This window comes from Alligator sinensis, unplaced genomic scaffold (assembly GCF_000455745.1).
Source record: "Alligator sinensis unplaced genomic scaffold, ASM45574v1 scaffold674_1, whole genome shotgun sequence".
Lineage (NCBI taxonomy): Eukaryota > Metazoa > Chordata > Crocodylia > Alligatoridae > Alligator > Alligator sinensis.
Genome location: NW_005842032.1, coordinates 289,809 through 302,633, shown reverse-complemented (window position 1 = coordinate 302,633; position 12,825 = coordinate 289,809). Strand labels below are relative to the sequence as shown.

Genomic DNA, 12,825 nt, shown 5'->3' with positions numbered 1-12,825 from the left:
TAGGGGAGAGCACCACCTCCCCTGGGAGCCCGTTCCAGACCTTGGCCACTCTAACTGTGAAGAAGTTCTTCCTAATGTCCAGTCTAAATCTGCTCTCTGCTAGCTTGTGGCCGTTATTTCTTGTAACCCCGGGGGGCGCCTTGGTGAATAAAACCTCACCAATTCCCTTCTGTGCCCCCATGATGAACTTATAGGCAGCCACAAGGTCGCCTCTCAACCTTCTCTTGCGGAGGCTGAAAAGGTCCAGGTTCTCTAGTCTCTCCTCATAGGGCTTGGTCTGCAGGCCCTTAACCATACGAGTGGCCCTTCTCTGGACCCTCTCCAGGTTATCCACATCCCTCTTGAAGTGCAGCGCCCAGAATTGCACGCAGTACTCCAACTGTGGTCTGATCAGCGCCCGATAGAGGGGAAGTATCACCTCTTTGGATCTATTCGTCATGCATCTGCTGACGCACCATTAAGTGCCATTAGCTTTTCTGATGGCTTCGTCACACTGCCGACTCATGTTCATCTTGGAGTCCACTAGGACTCCAAGATCCCTTTCCACTTCCGTGCCAACCAGCAGGTCATTTCCTAGGCAGTAGGTATGCTGGACATTTTTCCTCCCTAGGTGCAGCACTTTGCATTTCTCCTTGTTGAATTGCATGCTGTTGTTTTCCGCCCACTTGTCCAACCTGTCCAGGTCTGCTTGCAGCTGTTCCCTGCCCTCCGGCGTGTCCACTTCTCCCCACAGTTTTGTGTCATCCACAAACTTGGACAGAGTACACTTCAGTCCCTCGTCCAAGTCGCTGATGAAGACATTAAAGGGTATCGGCCCTGCGGGACCCCACTGCCCACACCCTTCCAGGTCGAAACCGACCCATCCACCACGTCTCTCTGGGTGCAACCCTCTAGCCAATTTGCCACCCACCGGACTGTGTAGTCATCCAAATCACAGCCTCTTAACTTGTTCACCAGTATGGGGTGGGATACCATATCGAAGGCCTTCCTGAAGTCTAAGTATACGACATCCACCCCTACGCCTGTGTCCAGGCATTTCGTAACTTGGCCATAAAAAGAGACTAGATTAGTCAGGCATGATCTTCCTGCTACGAACCCGTGCTGGTTTCCGCTCAGCATAATTATGTAAAATTTAGTTTTACATATATTAATTACAGCATTAAGGAAGCTGTGCTCATACTCTTCATGAGGTTTGGAATGAGCTTTAGATGCACAGTGCCATCAAAATAGAAATACATGATTTCTGTGGTTTCTTGTCTTCCCTGGCTCATGTCATTTTAATTGATTGTATTTGTCATTTAGTTTGTGAATCAATACCTAACAAAAGGACCAATTCTTTCACATTTACACTGAATAATTGTGCCTTACTCCTTGAGTAATCCAGTTCATTTTGATGGTCCAACGTAATGGAAATAAGGGATAACCCAAATTAGCTGACTGTTCAAGTTCTCATAATATAGTTACATGATAATATAAGTTTGAAATACTGATAATCTTCACACCACTTTAATTTCTCATTCCCAGAAAATAGCTTTTCCTAGTTAGTGTTATTGTATATTTAGGAAATTGTTTAGCATCTGCAGATCAGAAGCACATCTTTTTACCATTCTGAAACCAGGAGCTACCTTAGATGTCGCTAATATAATATACATCTAAATTTTCAAAGCAGCAAGCATTTTTTTTGACCATTACTAAACCCAGAAACCTACCATCTGCCTCATTGCAGCAGGTGTGTAGACAAATGAAGACCAATAAAGTTAGCTAGCCTGTAGCTTAATTTATTATATTGCCTGGGCTGGTGCTTAAACCTGTGAATTTTCCCTGTAGTGCTGTCAAGTACTCATTTTCTATGGTTGTGTCATAACTTCAGTGATATAATTTATTATTTGGTATTGGTGTCTCATATGATGTGCAACTAACATTGAGATAATAGCTTAGGGGAAATATTCAAAAGCATAATTTAGAATTTAGAATAAAACACAATTAGAATTAGAATAATAAATTAAATCGCAAAGATTTCCACAGGGAGTTAGGGCCTAACTGTCAACTGTACTTCTGAAAATCTTTCCCTTAGTACATGGAATACTATTTTTCATTTCTAACCTGGGTTAAGGATTTGGCAAGAATTTTTCTTTCTGTCCTGTAAGCAAAAGAGGAGATGGAATATGTGTATTATAACTTACATATGCTTGACTGGATTTGCCTTCTTTTCAAAATAGATGGCTTTCTGAAACCTCAACAGCATGTGCTTTAGAAAGGAATGCTCTATGACCTGATAAGAGATTGCAGCATTTAGTGTAACAGCAATCAAAACATTCCAGACCTGTTAACAGAGATAAAAGGAGTAATAAGTTGCCTTTGTAATGTGAGTTTTGAAATGTTCTTAGTTTGACTAGCTTTGGTATCTTAAGGTCTTTTTTAGCCATCTATAACTTAGAGCTGTCCCAGGTTGTTCAGAACGTTCAGTGAGTCCAGTGTCACCATTAAGCTGAGGATATCAAAAGACAAACACACAGGGAAAGGTTTTCCAAATGTAGCTGATATTGATAATGATGATGATGATGATGATAGATAACTAGTCAGCACTTACAGGGGTATCTCGCACTGTGACCTAACAGAGAATGGAATTTCTGTGATCAACAGTAAGTTACCATTTTGATAGGAGCTTTGGAACTGAGAAGCTGAATCTAAAGGGCTGGAGAAAAGCACTTTCAAAATTACTTAATTTTTTTCTTGTTTATAAATACTTGCCATTAAATTATTTAGCTCTTCAACATACAGATTCAGGTAACACTGACACACCCATCGATAAATCTTAAGTAATTTATTCCCTAGATGAAAAGAAGGACACGTCAGGTTGAAATTAAGGATGATTCAAATATGATTGCTGTCAAAAGGTGACAAGGTTTATTGCTTCTGCTTTTGTTACTAAGAGGAAGAATCTCTCAGACCTCCAAAGCAATTATTTATTTGTAGAAAATAAATCACAGTTATGCAGAATGAACAATAGCATGTTCACAACAGCTTATTATTTTGCCTTTTTACTCATATGTGGTTGCACCTACATAAAAATACAATGATTAAGGTGTGTAATTGGACAACAGTTTATTGTTGTGTGTTTTGTTTGTTTGTTTATTTGATTGTTTGTTTGGTTTTTTGCAAGGGGGGCGGAGTTTGGTCCCTGGACATTTTCCCTGTGATATAATGCCATTTAAAGCATCCCTGCTTGGATGATGTACCCTTCAAGTTGTCAGATGTTAGGAATGGATTCTTTTGGGGAGGGGGTGAGGAGGGCGGTTGGTGGTGGATGTTTTTTGTTTTGTTTTATTTTCGTGATTACTTTTAAGGTTGTGATCACAAAAGAATAGCTGTAACTGAATAATTTTCATCAGAACACAAAATAGCAGTTGGACCCGAATTATTAAGTTTTTATCAGAAAAGTTTCATGGGTTTCTCATAACCATGGGCATTTGTACATATCTTTGCACTGTAGCACCAGGAGCTTTTAAAAACACCCAGCGCTGTGGCACATACAGTTGTATAAGTGGCAAAATGCACATCAGTGCTGAGTAAATGGTGGTGGTGTGCTTTTGAACTAAAACACCTTGAAGGTGTTTTAGTTCAAAAGCACACTGCCACCATTTTCTGCACACTGATGCACATTTCGCTGCTTATCCAACTGCATGCGATGCAGTGCAGTACACATCAGCTTGAGCATGGAGCAGACTCGATTAATTGAGTCTGTTCCAACTCACCGGATCTCTGGCGCATCATGGGACAAATATGTCTGTGTATAAATGCCCCATATGTCTATGGGGGAAGGTAATAAAGAATTTATGCAGTTTAGATTTAGTTACTGGGCCATAGAAAGTTATAAAGCTACAGGCTAGAACAACCCAGCTTCTGTCCAATGCAGGCTTGGGTGGCTTCCACAGAGTGTCAGTGGCAGAGGACATTCCCCATTCCTACAATGGGTGCAGACAGGTGGGAGCTCCATCTGTGCTCCTGCCACATCTCCCAGCTCTCCACTCTTCAGCTGCAATGTGGACGCAGCTTCCAGACACTAGGGAGCTATGCCAGGTCCAGATATCTGCACACTGCATTCACTCTGCTGCAGCTTCTCCCCACTCACCTCCCCATCCCCTTCTCCCCACTCACCTCCCATCCCCAGGTGCAGTGCAAACACAGCTGGAAGCTATGCCCATGCTGCAGCTGGGAGGCAATGGGAAGCAGCTGTGGCATGGCTGCAGCTCCCAACAATTCAGCACAGCCACAAGCAAAGTCCATCTCCTACACTGACATGCCACTGAAACCACTCAGCCCATGTTGGACTGGAGTTTGGAGGGTGGGGAGATGCACCAGCAGCATGGGCACAGCTAGAAGCTGCCTGTCCCCAGCACAGGCACTGGGAAAGCCTTCCAGCTCCATTGGCCAGATCCAGCCTGTGGGCTATACATTGCCAACCCCTGTTATACAGCATAAATATGGAATCACAGAGATCAGTTCTTTCATAAATGTATAAATAATTTCCTCACAAAATCCTGTGGATGGTTTATTTCATGTAGTTTAAAAACGGTTCTCAACAGGCCTGCATAATTTAATAGATTCAAAAATAAAGTTCCATCCCTGACTCAGGTGATGTAACGCCTATTGGGAAGTCAGCTAAGTATCTCTTTGGATTTGACCTGGTAATGTAGTTATTGTGGAACAGGATTACCCTTCCCATCAAAACATATACCAGCGCAGTAAGTCTTCATAGATTTTTTTTCTCGTGCTGCTGCAAGACTGGCTTTGTTTTTCAAATGGAAGTAACTTAAGTTTGTCACAACCCAAAGGGTGTGATTTTTGTTTTTGTGTGCTTCGGCACTGCTAAATTGTTCCCGCTAAATTATAGCTTCTTTGCACGGTGGAGTTTTCTGCTGCAAAAGAGAACCCCGGTGCAAGGGACAATTTCCCACCAATTTGAAGCTTTCTTTGCAGGGTGCATTTCTTTGTTGCAGCACAGAAATGCTCGTTGCAAAGAGTTCCCGCCATTTGTATGCTAATTCGAGCCCCATTATTGGCCAGTTCTAAATTATTCACACATGGCGGCTAGTGATTGGCTTGCTAGCTGTATAAAAGGATTGAGTGGTTTCCGCCCAAGTTGGAGGACTCCACGAACACCGGGAGGAGGAGACTTCACGCTGTGTGAAGATCTCTAAGTGCTGCGGATCCTTACGGACCCAACGCATTTCAAGCAGGCAACAGAAGTCTGATCAACCTCTAGCCTCTCCCCGTCGCCGATCGCAGCCTAGACGTATCCCTTCCTGCGCGCAAAAGAACCGGACCCACGGAGCCTAGCAAACTTCGTGTGAGTCCTTGCCAGACGACCGACCTCAGAGCTCTTCTACCCGGGTTCGAGTCCTGCAGGTTTATCTTCCCGTCGCCGAAAACCCATTGCGACGTACCCTCGTGTTTTGCATCTTCCCGTCACCGAAAACCCCTTGCGACGTACCCTGCAGGTTCGAGTTTTGTTTTGTTGTCTGTCTGTAACCGCAACTCAAGCAAGTTTTCCAGCCTACACCACTGCCATCTCGGTGTAAGTAAACAATCTTTTAAACTACCGCTAAGCGTTTGTGCCTAATTCCAGCTCGTCGGCCTCCCTCTCCGACCCAGCGTGCCCGGGCTGCTGGCCACAGCCCGCGTGCAGCACAGAAAAGGGCTCGGGTCACTCCCGGCCCGCACAAAGTTCATCCCTTAAAAGGAGATTGTTGCTCCCTTCCCCCCATCCCTCCCACAACAAATGTTAGGCATGGTTAGCATCTTTCTCTTAGGACTCTAGCCAGAATGCATCCTGCACCATCACAAGTAGAACTTGCTCGGGGTTTCCCTTCACAATAAATATAGAATTAAAAGTAAACCCCAGCTCCCAAAATGAAAAAAGAACTATGCTGTATTATAGTAATGTACATTTATTGAAATGTACAGTACTGCCAATTATTAAAGGTTATTACTGTATTTACTTTAATCCAAGCCAAAGTTTTTTTCCCCATTCAGCATGGAGGAAAAAATCCCCTCATCTTTGATTTGAGTACAAGGAGGGGTGGAGGTGAGCAGGCAGCTGCTGCAGCTCTGACTCCAAACCTAGAGCCCAGGTCAGAGCCAGAGTCAGAGCTTCAGTAGCCACTTGCCCCACAACTCTGCCTGGAAGCCTCTATCCCCTTCCTACCCCTTTACTGTCAGGCAAAGCTCTGATTCCAGTTCCTTTCATTCTTGGGGCATGGGGCACATGGAAGCACCATCCCCTGCCTGGCCAATCAGCAGTGGCAGAGTTCTGACACCCAGATGCTGCTGCACAGCCAGGAAAGGTCCACTTCCATGTGTTCCATGCCCTGGAAGGAAATGGACTTGGAGCCCCGTCCTGAACATAAGTGGGGGTGGGAGGGAGCAGAGGCTGTCAGGGACAGTTGGCAGGCATGCAGGCACCTGACGGGGTGGGGCATGCTGCATGGGGAAACATGGAGGGGGAAGGGGGTTGGCTGTATCCTCCAGCTGCCTGCATCCATGCTGCTGCTCCTCCTGCTTTCCCGGTGTAGCAGTTCAGATGCTCAGATTTAAGGTGACTCTCTTGTAATTAGATTGTATACCTGGAAAATTATTTTAAAAATGTAAATTTTCCAAATATAGAATCTAATTATTGGGTGATTATCTTGAATTTGACATCTTGGATGCATCTTGGATTTGGGTAAATACAGTAAGTTGTTTTTTTCTTAAATATCCAGAAATCCTTTTCCCCAAAAACAGTATGCTGGAAATTTTGTTCACATAAATCCTACAAATGTGAGTTATTGTCTAAATAGCCTTTCCATAGCTAAATACTTATGATCTGAGTGTAGTCCCCACCAACATTAAAGTACTGGTAGCAGAAGCTACAAGGTGCTGCAGAGATTCACGTAGTTGAACATAATATTGGAGATGAATAAAACTCTGCATTTTTAATAATTATGGGAAATGGCCTAAAATAAGGCTTCTCAGTAACACATTGCAGAACGCTGTCCCAGTTAGTGGCTGCATAAACATGTAAAGGACATCATATTTTGAAATATATCCTACACTATTATTTTTTGACATTTGATAAGAGAGAGGAAAGGCCAAGAGCTATTTTCCTTCTGCATTTCCTTGCCAGAAATAAAAGATAAAAATAATATAAATGGATATAATAGATTCCTGGAATGTAGAGCATATCACAGGAATATTAAGATTTGAATAATTAAAGTTGGTGAAAACCGTTGTGAGATCCTTCAAGAAACAAAACCATAAGAGTGCTCTTTGCATAGGGCTATCTCTTCAAATCATTTGGAAACGTCAGCTAGTGAAGAACGTAGAAGCGCACATATTAAGAGAGAATTTTGCAGTCATGGATAGGTGATCATTTCTGTCAGTAGTCATTTCTGTCAAATCTTTTACTATTTTCTTTCTTTCTTTATTTTTTTCCCCCTATTTTTGTTATTTACTCCTAGAAAAATACCCTGGAGTTGTAGCATACAGCAGTTTCAGCACCTTGACTGGAGAGCTACATTGGTGAGCTATCCTGCCAGGGAGCATTAGTGAAGTCCATTGATTCATAGCCTGCCTCTTTCACATGCAGCCTGGGGGGAATGCCCCTGCTATCCCACCAGTCAGTTGATCAGTGGGACAGGGGGCTGTTCTCCATGGAGGGGCACTGTCTTGGTTCCTGCTACAGGATAATAGCCCCTGCTCTCTACACTCTCTTCAAGTCAAACCCTGGGGCCTGGGAACCTTACCATCTCAGCACGGTTGCCTCCCACCCCCCACATTCCTCTTGGTCAACTGGAAGATTGCTTGGGGGGGGAACGACATTCACAGCAGTAATGCACCCAAATCCCTGGGAGCCTTGTCACTGTAGGTGAGTCTCCCCTCCCCCTCAGCTTCCTGCACTCCAGGTCAACCCAGAGGAGTTGGGGGGAGAGGAGGGCTGAGGCTGAAGGGTTGCCACTGCATGCGAATGCCCTCCGCCCTGCCAGTCAGGTGATTGGCAGGAGATGGGGGGTGGGGGCGGGATTTTTCAGGGCAGAGTCCCCACAGGGCTCTCTGACAGCTTACCCCTGGCTGGAGTACCAGGGAGATAGGGCCCTCTCTCCCTTCTCCCTTCCTCTCCTTTGAAAGAAAGAATGAAGAGAAGAGAACTGTGGGATATTGGGTGGCCTCTACAACCAAGAGTAATGTACAGCCATTCACTCCTCCTGTTGAAGCTGATACTCTACAGAAAGGAATTCATGGGATCCTGGAATTTTCTAGAAAGTTTTAGGAAAACCTGCTAAACAGGTTTTGAGTTGCCAGGGATGGCATTGTATTTTCAGAGAATACTAAATTTGCTGCATTTATTTCAGGAAAGAATTTTCTTGTGTACAAGTCAATCATGCTTGGACTAAATGAATTCAAACCCACTGTCTTCTTTTGTACATCACCATGTTGTAAAATCAACCTGACATCTACATTCACTTACTTTTGAGACTTAGCTTTTGAGATTTCCAGGAGAATCCCTTGATAAAACACATGCTGCCCCTTCTGAATATTGTAATATTGGGTCAGAAACGAACTAACAGGCCTTCTTTCCATTTCCTTCTCCATTTTTTTCTTTGAATTTTTGCAATGGGAACTATTAAACATTTCAAAATAACACCATTCCTTGCCTGGCCTGTATTAATCCAACTGGCTGGAACTGATTTTTCACATCAAGCCTCTCTAAAGCCTCTCCTCCTTGCAGAAGCAGCTGTAAACAGCTGATGTTAATTATTGTCCACTTGCTGACTATGCCAAATAGACATGCCATTAAACTGTGACAAAAACGATTCCCAGACTGTTAAGTCCTCCCTCCCTTATATCTTTGGTAACACTAACAAAATACTGATATGTTTTTACTCTGGTGACTGCTGTTGCTAACTACTAAGAAGGTGACTTGTCTTCTGTAATAATCTGCATTGCATGGCTCAGATGATCGAAATGAGATTGCTTGACTGCTTCTCTTTTTGCAGCTGTTTTCCAAATGAAAATCTTTAAAATTTTAATGGTAGTTCAGTGCAAATGAATGTATAAATTGTAGCAGGCACTCATTTTTTTGGATCTTGAGTATATTGAGATGATTAGCTGCTTCATGAGGTACAAGTAAGAGAATTTAATAGGTGATGTTGAAGAAAGATTATTAAAGTAGTTCAGGGTAGGTTATATGCTAGTTGTCAAGTGTAATACAAAATACAAATGTCTCAAAAACACAAAACAGTTCAAAGTTGTTATTTTATCATATTTTCCACCTACACATTTTACCTTGGAACATAAACCTTATCAGTACAAGCAAAATGTCCCTCTTGCCTATATTGGCATAAAAAGGACAGTAGTCTTCAGACCTTGTACTGTTTTCCTTTTGTTTTGCCATAGACTGCCTCCTTGTAAACATTATCATTACTGCATACTGATGAGTTTAAATGACAATTATTAGATTTGGGGACAGCTTGCAGGAGCTGTGATTGATACACCGGTCCAGGTTGGTCCCTAACAATCCCAGAATATAAGGAGTACAAAGACAGGGACCCAAAGGAATGGAGAAACTGAAAATTGGTACCAGGGTTTCTTAAAATCCATTTTGCATTTTCTGTCTCATTAGATGTCCATATAAGGATTTAAAGCACATTGACATTATGAGGAAATTAAGCTTTGTAATGAACCTGAGCTGTATTATTATACCTCTTCTACCAATGGAGAGACAGGCAGGAAAAAATGTGTGATTACTATGGTGCCTGAGGGAATCTATGGTAGAATTGGCCTATTCCTCATCTAAAAGAACTTTGTTGTAGCAATTTCAAGCTGTTGGTAAAAAAATAAGTCTCGGATGTTATATTCTAAATTATCTCCACATAAAGATAGCTTAGGAAGCTGTATTAAAACTACTTAGAGAAGTATGATGGCACAACTATACTTGTACTTATTATTGATTGGAACTGTTTTGTCCATTTTTCAACAAGCTTCACTACAACTTTTGATTACTTTGTTGAAACTGTCATGTGCAGTAAATTAAAAGTGTTCTAAGGAAAACATTTGCAAACCGTTTTGAATATATGTAGAATTCAACAGTTTTGAATATAGGTGGTTTTAATCTTTCAAAATAGATACATTGGGCACATCTACATGTGCAATTAAGTGGAAGAAATAAACTCCAGTGCATATCGTGTTGGAGTTATTTGCACGTGGGTACACTGTTTGAACACATATCCTGGCTCTGCAGCACATTGAGCCAGGTTGGAACAGCCCCAGCTGGCAAAAATGTTGGGGGGTCAGCCTGCCAGCCTGGGGCTGCTCCGACCCAGCTCAATATGCTGCAGAGGGGCTGGCTGTGACATAAGGGTGCTCCAGTGCAGGGCTAGGCAGCAGGCAGCCCCTGTAATGAAGCACCCTCGAGCCCCAGCCAGTCCCATCAGCCTCTACACGTGCGTTGCTGTGGAGTAAAAAAGCTCCGCAGCAGGATAGTACTTATATTTACAAGTAGTAACCGGCTGCAGAGTTACTTAGCTTACTGTGGCCTAATAGGGGCTCAGGTGTAGACGCTGAGACATTTACTGTGGAGCTAATTAGACAGTTCCACAGTAAACATCTTGCGTAGATGTGCCCATTGACTGCCAGTGCTGTTTGAGGGGAACAAGGGATATCCTTCATGTAGAATTCTGTTGTGAAGAATTCTGTCCCTGAGATCTAACACTTTTTTGCTTGATATGCCAGGATATCAGATGTCAACTTGGTAATTATTTCCCCTCCCACTGACAAGAGTTGCATCATTTTTATATATGCATGAAGTTAAATTCTTACTTGAACAAAATTCCTACTGATGCATATAGGAGTTGGCTTAAGTAAGGACTTAAGTATTTAGCCTTTATTTTATGTAAAATAGTTTGGGATACTTTGGTGCTCTGTTTACATTTAAAAACAATGTATGCATTTCTTTGTGCCAAAAAGATGTGTACCTGACTAGTTTTTTTATCTTTTTATCCACCCAGTCTGACACAAATGCAAGTTACCTCCGGGCTGCTCGAGCTGGTAACTTAGAAAAAGCTCTTGACTACTTGAAAAGTGGAGTGGACATCAACATTTGCAATCAGGTTGTAGAATATTTTGATTATTTATTTAATGTTCTGTCAGCTTCTCTCACTTGTGTAGGAATTGGCTGTTCAGATCAATAATTACTTGGTTAATGTATTGATATCAGAATCTGATGGCCTCTTTACATCTCGTGTACAAGAAAAAATGTAATAAATATATAATCTTTTCATACGTTATTAATTTACTTCAACTAGGGTACCACTGCAGTCTTGAATTTGATCTTGCCATTCTATTTTTGTATTAGGATTTGTGATAATATGTAATATTTAATACTGCAAAGCTTCTGTATCCCAGTTAATACATATCATTTCCTGTAGCCAAGGAGGTATAATGTTCATATGAAAATAGCTTTTGCCAGAGATAATCACTCTGGCATGTAATCATTTGGTCTCATGACATATTGGTTACTGCACTTGACAACGTGGGTCAATCATTGCCATTATATTTTTTTTTATCAGAATGGGTTGAACGCTCTCCATCTTGCTTCCAAAGAAGGACATGTAGAAGTTGTCTCAGAACTGATACAGCGAGGTGCCAATGTGGATGCAGCAACAAAGGTCAGAAGCTTCTATCTAGCTCTTCAAATGTTTAAACAAATTCTATATAAGCAGAGTGTCAACCAACTTCCAGACATTATCGTAGCAGTATAAGTTATTAAATGTTTTCTCATGGTAGTGTGGCTCTCAAGAAATGTCTAACACAGATCTCGTATGTTATAATAAATGTGCTGTGTGTTACTAGGAAGAACATTAAATCATGACATTAGAACATTGTCTTCAATTTTTATCTTTTAAAATAATTGACCCTGGAAACATTGTCTTATTATGATAAAATAATATATTTTTGAAATGGGTTACATGGTTGACAGGCTTAATTAACTTTTCAAGTGCAAATTTTATAATGCATTGTAAAGCATTTTCACAGTTCATCTCTCTCTGATTTCAGAAAGGAAACACAGCATTGCACATAGCATCCTTGGCTGGGCAGACAGAAGTAGTTAAAGTGTTGGTTGCAAATGCAGCCAATGTCAATGCACAGTCTCAGGTAAGGTAATTTTGTTGACTGTTGTTGTACAAAAATGGCAGCAATATCGGTTCAGTGTGCTTTTCCTTTCTTAACCTGTGAGTTAAGACTGTATAAATGAAAGGTGGTTTTTTCATTAATGCAGACTCAAGAGAAGTGGAAGCTTGTAAGGTAAATAAAATTAGGGCAAGAAAAATCATTTAGGTAAAGTAATACCAATTCTTCCTTTAATTAATATCACAGTCTTTAGCTCTTGTCTTCCATGGTAGGCAAATGCCTACATGAAACTATCCCCTTTTTTGCCCCTGGTTATTGTTCTAGACTGTACCATGTCTATCTACTGGACGCCGTGCATGTGACTTCCACTCGAGCCTGGCCATGACTTCTTTGGGATGAATGGGTCAGTTGCTGGGTGACTCTAGGGTCATGCACCATGAGCCTCACCTGCCATGTCTTTGATGATTGGTTTATTTCACTTGGGAGGACAATGTTTCGGTCCCGCTTCCCCTGGTGCTTCTCCTCGGGTCACTTCCTTCGCAGCTCTTTCGTGGAGCTCCGCCTCCCCTACACCCCGCCTACCGCCAACCGTGATGGAATCATTCATCATTGAGGATGGTGTTCTGGGTTCTCTCCTCGCTCTAGCCTACCAGGTCT

At 42.1% G+C, this 12,825-nt stretch overlaps 1 protein-coding gene across 28 annotated transcripts in view; it reads left to right on the top strand.

Annotated features, from left to right (window-relative positions):
• Positions 1 to 12,825, top strand: part of ANK3 (ankyrin 3) — a 595,175-nt gene that overhangs the window by 322,422 nt on the left and 259,928 nt on the right. For all 28 annotated transcript variants that reach the window (XM_025202621.1, XM_025202614.1, XM_025202616.1 and 25 more), the window contains exons 2-4: positions 11,046 to 11,147; positions 11,607 to 11,705; positions 12,094 to 12,192. In XM_025202621.1, the coding sequence (XP_025058406.1) occupies positions 11,046 to 11,147; positions 11,607 to 11,705; positions 12,094 to 12,192 (300 nt within the window). The remainder of the gene's footprint in view (positions 1 to 11,045; positions 11,148 to 11,606; positions 11,706 to 12,093; positions 12,193 to 12,825) is intronic.